At 48.4% G+C, this 13728-nt stretch overlaps 6 protein-coding genes across 6 annotated transcripts; 3 read left to right on the forward strand and 3 right to left on the reverse strand.

The window, feature by feature from the left end:
- Window positions 1-1499: 1499 nt before the first annotated feature.
- On the reverse strand, window positions 1500-1769 carry EDB91DRAFT_1012979 (uncharacterized protein; the record flags this gene model as incomplete). Its single annotated transcript, XM_041312450.1, has 1 exon — window positions 1500-1769. A coding segment is annotated over one exon (270 nt), but the record flags the coding sequence as incomplete, so codon positions are not given.
- Window positions 1770-2501: 732 nt separating this feature from the next.
- Window positions 2502-5108, reverse strand: EDB91DRAFT_500131 (uncharacterized protein). Its single transcript, XM_041327481.1, has 10 exons — window positions 4749-5108; window positions 4363-4696; window positions 4236-4309; window positions 4096-4184; window positions 3964-4044; window positions 3527-3915; window positions 3209-3475; window positions 3071-3157; window positions 2978-3022; window positions 2502-2924 (listed from the first exon to the last, which is right to left on the reverse strand). Exons 1-10 carry the CDS (start codon window positions 4862-4864, stop codon window positions 2679-2681), a joined length of 1728 nt encoding a protein of 575 aa, XP_041175686.1. The 5' UTR covers window positions 4865-5108; the 3' UTR covers window positions 2502-2678.
- On the forward strand, window positions 4767-6025 carry EDB91DRAFT_500258 (uncharacterized protein). Its single transcript, XM_041327482.1, has 6 exons — window positions 4767-4872; window positions 4931-5108; window positions 5162-5217; window positions 5269-5393; window positions 5479-5755; window positions 5810-6025. Exons 2-6 carry the CDS (start codon window positions 4944-4946, stop codon window positions 5907-5909), a joined length of 723 nt encoding a protein of 240 aa, XP_041175687.1. The 5' UTR covers window positions 4767-4872; window positions 4931-4943; the 3' UTR covers window positions 5910-6025.
- Window positions 6026-6576: 551 nt separating this feature from the next.
- On the forward strand, window positions 6577-8265 carry EDB91DRAFT_500271 (kinase-like protein). The gene is made up of 5 exons (XM_041327483.1): window positions 6577-6853; window positions 6907-7139; window positions 7190-7870; window positions 7922-8160; window positions 8226-8265. The coding sequence occupies exons 1-4, from the start codon at window positions 6688-6690 to the stop codon at window positions 8117-8119; spliced, it is 1278 nt and encodes a 425-aa protein (XP_041175688.1). The 5' UTR covers window positions 6577-6687; the 3' UTR covers window positions 8120-8160; window positions 8226-8265.
- Window positions 8266-9510: 1245 nt separating this feature from the next.
- On the forward strand, window positions 9511-10688 carry EDB91DRAFT_1055596 (Delta2-dienoyl-CoA-isomerase; the record flags this gene model as incomplete). Its single annotated transcript, XM_041313934.1, has 7 exons — window positions 9511-9584; window positions 9647-9673; window positions 9721-9833; window positions 9882-10115; window positions 10173-10440; window positions 10494-10551; window positions 10608-10688. 7 exons carry the CDS (start codon window positions 9511-9513, stop codon window positions 10686-10688), a joined length of 855 nt encoding a protein of 284 aa, XP_041175689.1.
- Window positions 10689-10889: 201 nt separating this feature from the next.
- On the reverse strand, window positions 10890-12858 carry EDB91DRAFT_1055571 (aldehyde dehydrogenase domain-containing protein; the record flags this gene model as incomplete). The annotated part of the gene is made up of 10 exons (XM_041313932.1): window positions 10890-10938; window positions 10989-11386; window positions 11439-11607; window positions 11658-12027; window positions 12062-12107; window positions 12157-12207; window positions 12259-12362; window positions 12422-12622; window positions 12676-12689; window positions 12740-12858. The coding sequence occupies 10 exons, from the start codon at window positions 12856-12858 to the stop codon at window positions 10890-10892; spliced, it is 1521 nt and encodes a 506-aa protein (XP_041175690.1).
- Between the last annotated feature and the right edge of the window lie 870 nt (window positions 12859-13728).

The raw sequence follows: 13728 nt of genomic DNA on the forward strand, positions 1-13728 counted from the left end.
ACTATGGAAAGCCAAACCACCGTGCTCTACTTCCAAGGCTTCTACTTCTCAGAACCTTCCTAGGAGGCCAATAGAAGCACTTACTTTAATACGAAGGTTCTGAGAAGTAGAAGCCTTGGAAGTAGAGCACGGTGGTCTGGCTTTCCATACGATACGTTCCAGTCTGTTCTAAACGGGACAATTTCTCCTTCCAGCTCTGCCACCAAGAGAAGAGAGCTCTTAGACGAGTTGGTTGATGAGTTCCTTGAGCTGTCGGTCAGTAGTTAGCGCTACTGACATACGTTGGGTACTCAAACCCCACTGTCGTACTGACTTGGCGATACTGTATGGCGTTATCACCAGATTGATCATACGTCGAGAAAAATGCGGACTGAAGGGCACTGGTCGATAGTGTCAGTCATTCTAGGAAACCCTCGAAACTATCACAGGTTACTGAGCGGCAATATACATGATAGTGTGCGAACTTGATGCAGTCTAAAAACAATCCGGTACAAGGGAGGGAAAGCGGATAGCATTACAACGCTAAAGCAATATTAAGTCCCAATTCGCGCGCGTTCCTTTTGATCTCCGTCAACCCAGCAGCTCCGAGTCCATAAACAGAAGATCCAAAGGGCTAACGCCAGAGACATCAAAGCAATTATCAATAAGTACGTTTGTCAGTTCTCCCTCCATCAATCCATCCGGGGGCGGGTGCGGATGCAAAGTTCAGGCCAGGTGTGCAAAACAGATAGGGTATAGCGGAGAGTTCCATCAAGGTATTGGGGCCGGGATCGAGGCGAGCGTAAGTAGGAAGCATATCGAATGAGGGTTCGAACGGAAATATCGACTGTTGAACAAGTCGATCTATAGCTCTTTGCGAATAATCTAGCTCGTGCAATACTGGATGAGTATAGGTACAGCTTCAAGATATATAACCAAAGGGATATCACCTTCCATGGGTTGGCAAAGAGTGCACGTAAAGTCGGACACGTCTGGATTGCCCTGATTACAGACGTTATGAAACGAATCTTGACTGCGGATGATGCTATCGGTGCTTTTATCGTCGTAAACGCTGAAGTTTGCTGAGCTGTTGCAGTGTGGGTATATGCGTTGCTCAAACATCGAGCACACTTCTAGAGACCATACCTGTAAACATATTTGCTATGGCTCGCCTTCTGTTCGTCATTTGTCTCGGGAGTGAAAATGAGTGATGCTGGTGAGAATTTTTGAGCGTCGCGGAGCATATATGCATGTCTTTCCGTAGGTTCAGAGGTCATAGACAGAGCAGGCGTAACGGAAGATCTCGGAAACGTGCAACAGGCGTCAGAACAGTCGGGGCTAAGGGTCATAGACAGAGCAGGCGTAACGGAGGATCTTGGGGACGTGTAAGAGGCATCAGAATAGTCGGGGCTAGATGGAACGAGCGTGTCGTCGGATGGAGATATGATATCAGAGGAGCAGGCAGGTGATGAAGACAGAAGCTCTCTCTTCACTTCGAGTGTCACTGGAGCAACTCGTGGCTCCAACGAAAGCTCGTATGTCTCGTTTGATATCGGTTGTCTTGTTTTCTTCGCCTGTGCTTTGCGAAGACTGAACCAGTTGTCGATGCGCATCGGACTGATATTCCGTGAGGCGGCCCATGCACGTCGCGATGCAATTGTTGGAACGCGTGGATCGGATTTCCAGATTACCCAAAGCTCTTCCAGGATGGCTGGAGATAGAAATGGAATAGGGGCTTTCTCAGTCGGAGCGCTGACTTCCTGAAGATTGGGTTTGATGGCGTAATAGGCCTTGCGTTTTGGTTTTGAAATAGAGGGCTCATCTATGGCTGGAGTGGGATTCGGGACGGAGGATTTCTGACTCGGAATCGTAATTTCATGAGGTTCATGATCAAGTTTCACGTCGCGATTGAACTTGGTTTTTGATTTAGAGGCCGGATTGGGAGGGCCGCCATCTGGTGCACTTGTCCTGTATTGCGTTTGTTTCGTCTTTATTGGAGGCATCTAAGTCACCAGAATGAGTGTAAAATGAAGAACGCGATAGCAGCTGCGAATTGGCTGGGATTCGAATTATCAACAATATTGTTCTAGCCGGCCCTAAACCACACCCATATATTATCATCATAGCGACGTATAACTTTTTTCTCCAACTCATTTCTGGACCCGCACATTGTCCCCCTGCGATTCAACCGCGAAGGTTTTGCTTGCAGGAGTCTACCGCGAGTCCCAGACTATCGAGCGGCTCAGCTGGAGTGCGCCTTCGTACGTGGTACGGTCGCGAGACGTTAGGGAAGCTTTCCTTACCAGAGCTGCTACATCTTAATGATACACATCCTTGATCGTTGTTTTTATTAGTCTATCAAGTTATATATCTAGGCATTGGGTGTCGCCGAGTTACACACCGTTGCACCTAACTAAGGCCCAAGTATTTGTCGAAAGCTTGTCGATACTGCTCAGTATAATCTGTCGAAATGCAGGGACTGCATGACTATCAGGCTATAACCTGCTATAACAACCAACTCGATAAGCGCAAGTTCAGAGCCGAGGAAACTGGGTATATTTAAATCTAAATATACGACATACTTAGTACAGTATCAAGTCATAACTCGTAAAGAAACAGCCAGTCTAAAAATGCAATTATCTCATAATATTTAGTTCAGTCATCACGCTGACATTGATGGGTAAATAAAAAGGTTCTGCCTACAGAAGTCCAACGGGTTGGCTTTTGAGCGACCGCCGCAGGCCTGTGGGTCTTATGACATATGAAACTGGCCAAGCAAGACGCCGCCAAAATCCAGATCCTGGCTCGTGGAAGGGGGACTGAGATTGGAATGCAACTACAAGCCATGCAGTGAGCACAGTAAACGAAACAGCAACTGCCGCGTAATTGGCTATGGTTTCCGTGGCATCGGGCGTGACTTCCCTGACATTCATACCAAATACCGCCTGCCAGAAGAAGGTAATTGAGCGTATCATCGAGAGCCTGAAATTACGCGTACCGCAACGAAGCTGGCAGGGAGGAAAATCATTGTAAGGTAAGAAATCTATCACGGGTCATCAGTTTCGTCAAGCTAATTGAGATACCAACCTGCCTGTTTCATAGCGGCCGAATCACGGACCGTTGCTGTCGTCAGATCTTGCATCCGTCGACTGTCAACGAAGTTCACGGTCGCCTTAGCCTAAATATTGAAATCAACGGTCGTCGAATCTTACGCATCAAACACACATACGAGGTCTGTGATATTTCTCAACTGGAAACCCAGCCTGTCAACTTCCGAAAGCAGATTGTCGCATTCCTTCCGCATAAGTTTATTCGTGTCTCGTTTTGTGTGATCAGTGAATTCGTGGGATTCCAGAATAGGGTTCGGCGTGTTTTTGACGAAGGTCACAGATTTTCGGAAATCCTCGAGAAGTGAAGCATAATGGAGCAGTCGAGCCTGGATTGAGTGCAACTCAGTCGTGAGGTGGCTATCATTTGTCAATAGCACATTTGCTTCCTGAATAATGGCATAACTAAACGACCCGACACAAGTGACGAAGGACCTTACCAGCCAGTTTATGTGGGTGTACAGATGGTCCAAGGATTCGTCCCAGGCGTAAAGCGCATACCAAAGGATGGCCAAGAAGACAAATGTTGGATCTTTCGACTGTTCAAAAATCTTTTGCCAATACACGCTCTCTCCCACTTTGTGGACTAGTTTTTGTAATCGCTCTGCGGTCGTCCTTTTCCACCGAGCACTAGGGTGGTAAGATATAATAGTACTGCCATTAGGCTCAGATGACCTTATCATGTGCAGAGCGAGTATGTCTTGAAGAAGGTACTTTTCCGCTGACGAGCGGACTGAAAACATGAAAAACACAGCACAAAAAATGGGGGGAAAGACTCTACCAGAGCGAAGAGGAAGCGACTCCTGAGTGTCAATAGCTTTTTCACCGCCTGGGAAACGATCAATTTAAGTTTTGCGCAAGAGCTTAGCGAACCCACCGGAAGTGTTCTTGTTTTGCGAGGACGCTGTGGTCTTTTCCCATGGTGCCGTGCGTACGAACAGCAGCGTTACCGTAATGTCTGATGGGGCATATTGTAAGAGCCGTCGGGTAGACCATGAATAACACTCACGATCTCCTTTTTGTTTAATAACTTCTTCTTGGTATCGAGAAGGGATCCAGTTTAACGAGGACGTGAAAAAGAACGGTTCGATATTGTACCTATTTGCGGTCAATCTAGAGCACATATCAGGAGAAATGACTCCCTGGCACCTTGTTCCCAGCATTTGAAGTACGGGATGTTTCATGTTGTCGACGAACAACATCCTGAGACGTAGACCTGTTGGCTGTAAGGAAGACGGATGAAGCTGACCTGTAACACACTACGACTATTCCTCACCTCTACCTGCAATTGATCCCAAAGCTGACTTAAAGCGCTTTCATCAACCTCAATGGGTGGATCAGTGTCCTTGGCCGGTTTGAAGTGTCCGGTTTGAAGCACATCGACATAATAGATGCTGCATTTTTCTCGAAGTTCCCTGGAACAGTTCTCGACCATCTTGCATCGTGCAACTCGATCGGCGACCCAGTTCCCAAACAAGTTTTGAGGATATCCTCTCCATTTCCATTGTTCTGTTGACTGTTTAAGTGGGGAAACAGGTTCCGTCTCTAAAATAATGTCCGACTCGAAGTCCATCCACGGCCAAGGTCCAGACGGGGCAGCATGTCGATATCTAGAAAGATATCGTTAACTCTAAGCGTTTAGGCTTACAAGCATGTACTCACATTGGCGCAGGCGTTTTTGGGGGCTTACTGCTGTGCGTTGTGGTTGCATGACCAATGTTGCCCCAATGAAGGGTGTTCAGTGGGAAACGAGCACAAGGAGACTGCCTGTTAGTCATGAGTACAGGTAAGGGAAAGAAGCCAGTTCATTCAAAGGCGATAAGTAGGTACTTACTATATAACAGTGCATAGATACTGATGCCGTCAGCTCCTGGGACGGTAAGAGTTCAGACTCGGAGAATGCCTTCGTGCACGGTGCAGGGACCCAATTATGGCACCGTCATCTTGGCACCTTATCTATCACTCCATCTGGCTTGGCCTATATCCCATATCGAGGCCCATCAGTTACACTGTGACGTTGAAGTGAGTATGTAAGATCGTTGGTAAATCGGAATGTAACAGGCTTACCGATGCAGCAACAAGCTACTATAGTCTTCCACTGCGGCCTTTCGCCAATAAGTCCAAGACAGGAGTGAACTAGGGGCACTCCGAGATTCATGGCAATCGACTGACTCATAGCCAGACGCCTGGCAAGATGCCAATCTACATGGCGCTCCTTGTTCGAAGACTCGGATCCGTGTCTCGCAGACCACTGGAATAATCTCGGGCCAAAATGCACTCTGGGGCTGATGGAAGCTGCACATCACGGTACGAGCGTATCATAGCGTCGTTCTAATCATGATTCATGATAAAGCCTGATATTAATAACGCCCATTTCACTGCACAATACTAGACTCTAGGGCAACCCCATATCCGCCCAACTTCGCTTTATTTAGAAAGACCTTTCCAAGTATCGATTGCGGTATGTTATGTACTAGCACACACACACTGCAGTGGCGTGACAAAACAACACATTTTCACGGCCACCCAGCGACGTACGAGGGCGCGCGGAGATCAGTGGAAATGTGCAACTCTTTCTCTGTTCGTCATTCCTTTGAAGTTCTTTTACTGCTTATTCGCTCTGGTATGAACTCAATCACAGTTGACCCATGGATGAGTCTTGAAGACAGGTAAGCATTTGCTCTAAACCACCATGGTTTGATGACGGCCTGAACCATTGTCAGGCATTTGTTCCTTCGCAGTGAAACCCTTTGCCAACTCTTGGCGTTGTCGGTGATGCTCATCGATACGGACTTTGGCCGGCTCAAACATAGTGACTTCTAAGTCCGGCTCCGAAGCCATTTTTTATGTCAGTGTAGCTCCCAAGAGGGTCTCGGGAAGATCGAGGGAAGATCGACGATTGGCACCCGGCCGGCGCTGTCGATAATATTTTTAGTTGCAGTCGCAATCGTTGGTAGTTTCGTACCCTTTCGTACCTCGCAGTCGTTGAACCAGCTTGTCGGACGAGCAACGTTCCACAACATTAATCTGCTAGCACTTCCGCTCTATTCCCGACATGGCCCACTGTGTTTCAGGTAAGTATGCATATTTCCTTCTTCAGTGCTTCTAGTACTGAGTTCTACTGCCTTCCTTTGTCTTTTCCTTTTCTCATTCGCACATAAGGGGACGCCATCCGGGCTGCTGACCTCTCTGCATTTGGAATGCTACCATCTCCGAGTCAACCATCGGAAGACTCGGAACGTGATGCTTCTCGGGACAGGGTGTTACAGGGGACGAGGTGTCGATTTTTGATACTTTTTCGCCCCTCCGAGATCTAAATTAACTTAACTTAACGTTAACCTATTCGAATTCTACGCTACATAACGAAAAAAAAATCGATTCTCAACCTTTCAACCTTTTCGTAACCTCCAGTCTGCTAACACGCACCCAGACAAAACGCATCCGGACAAGTCCGGTCCGCTTGCCCTTGGACTACCTTCAAGTTCTGTCATGGGTCAAGCTTTCAAGGCCCGGGGATGAATTCCACTCTAGTTGCATTACGTCTCCGCGTGTTTGGCCACACGCCGTTTCCGCGTGTTCACAACCCTTCGAACAAACCTCAATGTCGTCTGAGGAAAACAACGGATACGGACGGGAACATTCAGGATTTGGCTTGCCTTGTACCACCTCGGCAGACCTGCGTGATACTGGAGGATTAATTTCTGTTGCTGGTATTCCTCATGTGTCCATCGATGCAAAAAACCCCATTCTCGGCGATTCTACAACAAGTGGCACTCATTTATGAAGATAGCTTTCATATGCTGACAGTGTACTTGTGCAGGCTCCCTGCGGTCATTTGTTGTCATCAAGAATTTGGGCGAGGGCTCCTTTGGATCAGTCTTCCTATGTGACTGGCATGGAAATCTACCACACGAAGTGCCACCACCCTCCGCGATTCATGTAAATGGTGCCGCGAGGGGAGAACGGATAGGTATGCGTTTGGTGGCCGTGAAGAAACTGAAGCGAAGGTGGGAAGATGGTTGGGACGAGTGTCAGCGTCTCAAAGAGCTCAAGGTTCAGTGAATCTTCTGACATTCCTAGGCTTCCTGTTAAATTGACTATAGGCACTCCGTGCATTAACCCCCCATCCATGCGTCGTTCCTCTTTATGATGTCTTTCTTTCATGCGAAACTTCGGAGTTGTACTTCGTTTTTGAAGCCATGGAAGGAAACCTATACCGATTCATGAAAGCCCGCAAGGGGCGGCCGTTGGCCACTGGCCTTTTGTCTTGCATCTTTCAACAGATGGCAGCTGGACTGCATCATATGCACTCTTCGGGCTATTTCCATCGCGATATGAAACCTGAAAATGTTCTCGTTACGACAACAGGGCTCTTCGATTATCGATCACCCTTTTCACAGCCGCAACTAGAAGCCATTGAGAAGACCGATGCTGCAGTTATCTGCAAGATTGCAGATTTTGATTCTGCGAGGGAGATATCGAGCACTCCACCTTACACCGAGTATGTCTCAGCTCGGTGGTATCGCGCCCCTGAGGTGTTGCTCAAGCAGAGAGACTATTCTACGCCGGTGGATATGTGGGCCCTTGGGGCAATCATGGCCGAGCTGGTGAACTTGAAGCCCATCTTTCCTGGTTCTGGAGAAGTCGATCAGATCAACAGAATCATCAAAGTACTTGGCGACCCTGCGGATCGGGGCGTGGATGAACGCGGAAGACATCATGGAGGTGGTCCATGGTCCCACGGCTTGGAGTTGGCAAGGCGTCTCGCTTTCCAATTTCCCCAAGTTAGTTGTCCGTCCGAGCTTGCAGAGTATTTGACCCTTGTCATCATTCAGACTGAACCGAGAAACATGTACACGATATTCGACAAGCAAACACCTCACCGACTTGTCGAATGTATCTCCGATCTCCTCAAGTTCGACCCCAACTTGCGCCTTACTAGTCAGCAATGCCTCGCGCATGAGTGTCTCAGGGAATGTTCGCCGGAAAACCTCCCTTGTATACTTCCTGTACAAGAAATTCACTCCCGATAGCACAAGATCTGCACATGATCGACACAAAGCTTGAGTTGCTTGTGGGTGATTTGGTCATGTCACAGCGATTAATATCACGGTGCTCATTGCCTCGTTAAACCGTCAGGCATGAAGTCGCCTTTATAGTGAACTGGACCTTTGATCCAAGTACCGATTATCGCTAAGTTGGTGTTATAGAACTCATCTCTAAACCATCATTTTCTGATCGGTACTGTTTCTGTAGTGGTGAGCTTATGGGATGAAAGAGGAATCATGCGGCATTAAAGCTGGACTTGTGCTGTTGGATCAGTGAATATAATAATCACGTTGATGGTCCGGTCTGCACCAAGACATAATGATGTGTTGAATTCCAGATTTCATGGCGTAATTTAGGTCCTTTATATTACCGGTTCGTGTAGGTAGCGCGTGTGCCGTACGAGCCTGGGACGAGTGGTCATAGGGAAGTTAGCAATTGGGCAGGAAGTATGTGGGAACACCCACCCGGCATTCCAAACGAGTGATTCTGCATCGTGGATGCACTTACTGAACCGCTTCCTTGGCGAGATCTTTGATGCGAGACGGTACCGGTCGGGTAAAAAGTGAACAGGGCAGCGCGATATGGCAAAAACACTGACATCAATTTTCTGACGAAGGCACGTGTCGTGGTTTGAGAAGACTAGATTAATTGTCGATTTAAGAGCTTCGAAGTTCTGACTGGTTAGAGCCCAGCACGGACATATGCCTCAGGTCGCATAGACTTTACCTGCTTCCTTGATACTTATAGTTAGCTCCTACCTTGGGTGAGCCTTGGTAACACTTACCTGTCACTGTTAACTTAAAGTAACATTTGGGTTACGCCTTCCATAGACTAAGATATCCGCCAGTACTGCCGCCCTGGCCCAAATCGGTCGTGGCTGCTTCTATTGTTTGCTGCATATTCAGCTTCTCCTTATCCTTTCCCTAAGTACCTTCTGAGTGCTTCGTACTTGCCGTGGGAACCTAAGCATTTCACCTCCCCTTCGAGTGCAGCCGTCCTTGGAATCGGCCATACATGCTGCTGTACATGACTATGAGTACCTATAGCCAACTTCCCATTCATACCTTTCCCGCACCTTCGTACGCGTCCCTTGGTAGGAACCCCTCTCGGACCTGCCCTTCGTACCCCTTCGCGATCTCGTGTTCCTGCCGTTGAACAGGAACCAAAGGTTGTGACAGATAGGCTGGGACTTGCGGACGGTGTGTCCACTGTATAGGTAACTACAGGTTAACTACCCAGTGGACGACATTGAAAGTTCAAGTTGTGGCGGCAGCTGTGCTCGCGGAGTTGGAAAACAAATCTACCCGACTTCCCGGGCACCGTGACGAGGCACCTGAAATAACATGTGAGATTGACCTACGCCTTGAATTGCAACATGACCAGTCTCAAGAGCAAGTACATCAAAATTTCCAATCCCGTTCCTCATGTATTGTTATTGGAGTTAAATAGGTAACGTCTTCGAGTCGTCACAAATCTCTCGTCTTTTGACAGCACTGCTCGCTCCTCGTCAGAAAGCCAGTCAACGCATTCAATACAGAGTAGGTCGCTCTGAATCGTCCGAAACTACTCACATCACATTATACAGGTTTTGGAAGGAGTACGGATGTACATTTGACGCACTTTCAACCAACCCGGACGACATCCGCGCGGTCGTCCTTTCGTCCGCATTTCCCAAGTACTTCACTGCAGGGCTCGACTGTAGGAGTTACATCCCACTGAATTGTGCGAATGGCTGATCGTCAGTAGTCCAGGGATTCATGCAGCTCGGGAGCAACGACGTGACCATGGATCCTGCACGTCGCGCATTTCTGACACGCGACCTCATCCTCGACATCCAACGAGCTGTAGCAGCCCCCGAGCGGTGCCCAATTCCCGTCATAGCAGCAGTGCATGGGAGTGTGATTGGTATGGGGATAGACATAATCTCCGCGTGCGACGTGCGATATGCAGCATCTGATACGAAATTCTCCATCAAGGCTCGTTAGCCACACAGTTCCTCAGTCATTTGTCTGATGAACGTTACTGTGTATCAGGAAGTCGACATGGGGCTGGCGGCTGACGTTGGGACGCTAGCTTATCTACCGAAGATTACGGGTAATCATTCATTAGCTCGTGAGCTGGCGTATACTGGACGCACGTTCTCGAGCGACGACGCGGAGAAACTTGGTCTTGTTTCCCGAGTCGTTGAAGGTGGAAGGGAGGCAGTCGTGGCTGCAGCACTGCAATTGGCCAAAGACATCGCTTCGAAGAGTCCTGTAGCAGTGACGGGAACGAAGCATCTCCTTTTGCACGCCAGGGATCACAGGTATTAGTTTCGTTTGCATATGTTTTTGGACCAATTCACTGTTTTTGTGGTAGCGTCGCAGAGAATCTGCAGTACACGGCAACTTGGAATTCAGCTGCACTTCAAGCTGCGGTTAGTATATCAATTATTTGGTTGCTTGTACTTCGATTTATATGTTTCTATGCTAGGACTTGGGGCAGGCACTTCGAGCGGGGATGACCAAGTCCAAGGAATCACCACAGTTCTTGCCATTAAGGCCCAAGCTTTAGTTACGTGTATGAGTGTGGTACTGTTTGTTCTCTGAAGTCTTTCCTGATTTCTTCCGCTAATGAGAATCCAATATTACACATTCCAAATTTGCATATCGTTACATGGAAGTACAGAAATGAGAAGTTCAAGATAGTACACTTGCGGTGCAATTTCCTCGAATTTTGGGGTCAAACCCACACTGCTATCCCGTTACCACCAGCTCACATCTTGTGGCCGAGGTTGACGTGAACAGCCTTCACAGCAGTGTAACTGAGAGGAGTGATGAGACCGCGCTGACATGCCATGGAAGCGACACTCACTTATTGAGGGCGTACTCGCCAAGCTCACGACCGATACCGCTCTGCTTGAAACCACCGAATGGCACATTGGAGTGCAACGAATTAACGCAGTTAATCCATGCAGTTCCAGCCTTAAGCTTGTGCGCGGTGTTGATAGCACGGTTCAGGTTCTGGGTGAAAACAGCAGCAGCAAGACCGTAGACGGTGTCATTTGCCTGCTTGATCACATCTTCCTCATCCTTGAACTTGATGACAACACCAACGGGACCGAAAATCTCCTCCTGGACGATCTTCATCGAAGGGTCGACATTGGTGAAGATGGTGGGCTTGATGAAGTAACCCTCAGTTCCAATACGCTCCCCACCAACCTCAACCTTGGCACCAGCCTGCTTTCCGGACTCGATGTAAGACATGATACGCTGGATTGTGCATTAGATATGTGGATGCTTCTCGGAGCATTCTACGACGTACGTTGAATTGAACCTCTGAGACCTGAGGACCCTGGAAAGTGTCAGGGGCAAAGGGGTCGCCGACCTTGAGTGACCGAGTCTTCTCAGTGAAGCGCTTGAGGAACTCGTCATAGATGCCTTCTTGCACGAAGATACGTGAACCTGCGCAGCACGTCTGACCGTGGTTCCAGCTGATGTTATGATAAATATAATTCGTGCGACAACAGCGAACTACACTCACAAAATACCGAATGCAGCCCAGTTGACAGCCTGTTCGAGGTCTGCGTCATCATAAATGATATTCGGACTCTTTCCACCAAGTTCGAGGGTGACGTTCTTGAGGTTACTCTTCGCAGCAGCCTCCATGATCTTACGACCGACAAGGGTTGAGCCGGTGAAGGCGACCTTATCGACATGCATATGTGAAGAGATGGCATTGCCGACAGTGTGTCCGTAGCCTGTGATGACGTTGACGACGCCGGGTGGGAAGCCGGCCTCGTTGATCAGGTGGCACATTCGAATTGCAGTCAGGGGTGTGAATTCTGAGGGTTTCAAAACGATCGTGTTACCGCATGCAAGAGCAGGGCCAAGTTTCCAGGCCATCATGAGCACTACGGACCGAACAGTGAGTGCCAACACGTCAACCGGTTGATATATACGTGCATGGGAAATTCCATGGGATGATTTGGCCCTATGACGCGTATATAAGAGGATGACGCAGCTGAGAAACGGGTACTTACGACGACACCGATTGGCTCGTGGCGGGTGTAGGTGAGCTTGTCCATGGTGGTCTGCCAAATCGTCAGTGTATAAACAAAGCCGATTGTTCAAAAGCTTCGGACCTCTTGTGTTTGACCAGAAATCTTGTCGGCCCAACCAGCGTAGTAGCGAATACAATCGATGGAACCAGCGACGTCGGCATTTTTTGCCCAATTGAAAGTCTTGCCTGGCGATGATTGGTCAGGTCAACGATTCAGATACCTACTGAATGGCCTAGATACTGACCATTGTCCAATGCCTCGAGAGCAGCAAGTTCGTCTGCATTCTCCTGCATGAGGGCGGCAAGTTTCGACATCAATATACTACGCTGAGTACCAGGGGCATTGAGACCCCAGACGGTGTCGTAGGCTTTCTGCGCAGCGTCGACGGCAACGTCGACATCCTTGGCCGTACCCTCAGACACTGAAGTTATCACCTTTCCAGTTGCTGTTCGTCGAGTTCATGGAAGATCGTGAGCATCATCAAGTCAAAAAACGTACTCGGGTTGATCACGCTGAAATTGTTGAAATCAGTAAGCGATCAGCAGACAGGGGTAGATCGTACTCGATAGTGGTGTTGTCTGATCCATCCTGGAACTGGCCGTTGACGAATATACCGGTGCTGAAGGAAACTTTGCCTTTGAAAGCGTGTGCGTTGAATTCGTGCGTGAATGTAGAAGGCATGGTGTCAATGGATTGGTATTCGATCGGGTTGTGGGGTATATATAGGAGCGGAGTGCCGTTATTCTTACTAAATCGAATTCTCCACGATGACCAAATATATTTGCCTTTGTCACTCCACCGGATTTTACCGTGTTAGTGACGGCATTTAGTATTGCCGCGAAGTGAAGCGAATCGAAGTGGAAATTAGATACACTTCGGCCCTCACAGCCTCAGATCTCGAAATACTATCCAGTTCTTCAGCAATAAAATCCAACGTGGAATTCAGCCGGTCCTGCTTGTAAGAGAACTTGAAGATTTGCAGTGCCTCGAGCACCGATGATGATAGATTGGCACGCCGAAGTGTGCACGTCTCTTTGCTGGAAGAGAACTCGGAAGACACGTTCAAAACGGATAGATGAAGCTTGCGCAGGGAAGGATATTCATTGCGACGCGGAAAAACAGCGGGAATGTGCTCTTTTCGTGTATGCATTGATTCAAAAAAAACAGGTAGAAAAACAACTGAACAGCGTACGTACTCGCGAGAGACTCGCCCAAAAGCGAACAATATCAGCTGTGCGTTCAGCATCAAGAAGTGCTGCTTCTTCGCAGTGCTGCAGTTCTCGCACAACATCTCTCCTATTTTCCTCTAAATCCCGTTGCAATTGCTCTTCCTGTGTTAACATTGGAGTCGACTGGCTGAATGACAAGGAGGGGCCCGGGGGAAGTTGCGGTTGATGACGAGGTTGTCAAACGTCCATAGTTGAACACTGGTATTGATCCTCGTCAAGTGCCTGAATCCTGCCACCAATGATCGTGCAGACACGGATGTAGGATCACTAGCACTTGTGGAGTAGGCGGACTGTAAATGCCGATATACACAGTGTATGCACT

This window comes from Suillus paluster, assembly GCF_016628075.1.
Source record: "Suillus paluster strain FC165 chromosome Unknown EDB91scaffold_38, whole genome shotgun sequence".
NCBI classification, from domain to species: Eukaryota; Fungi; Basidiomycota; class Agaricomycetes; order Boletales; family Suillaceae; genus Suillus; species Suillus paluster.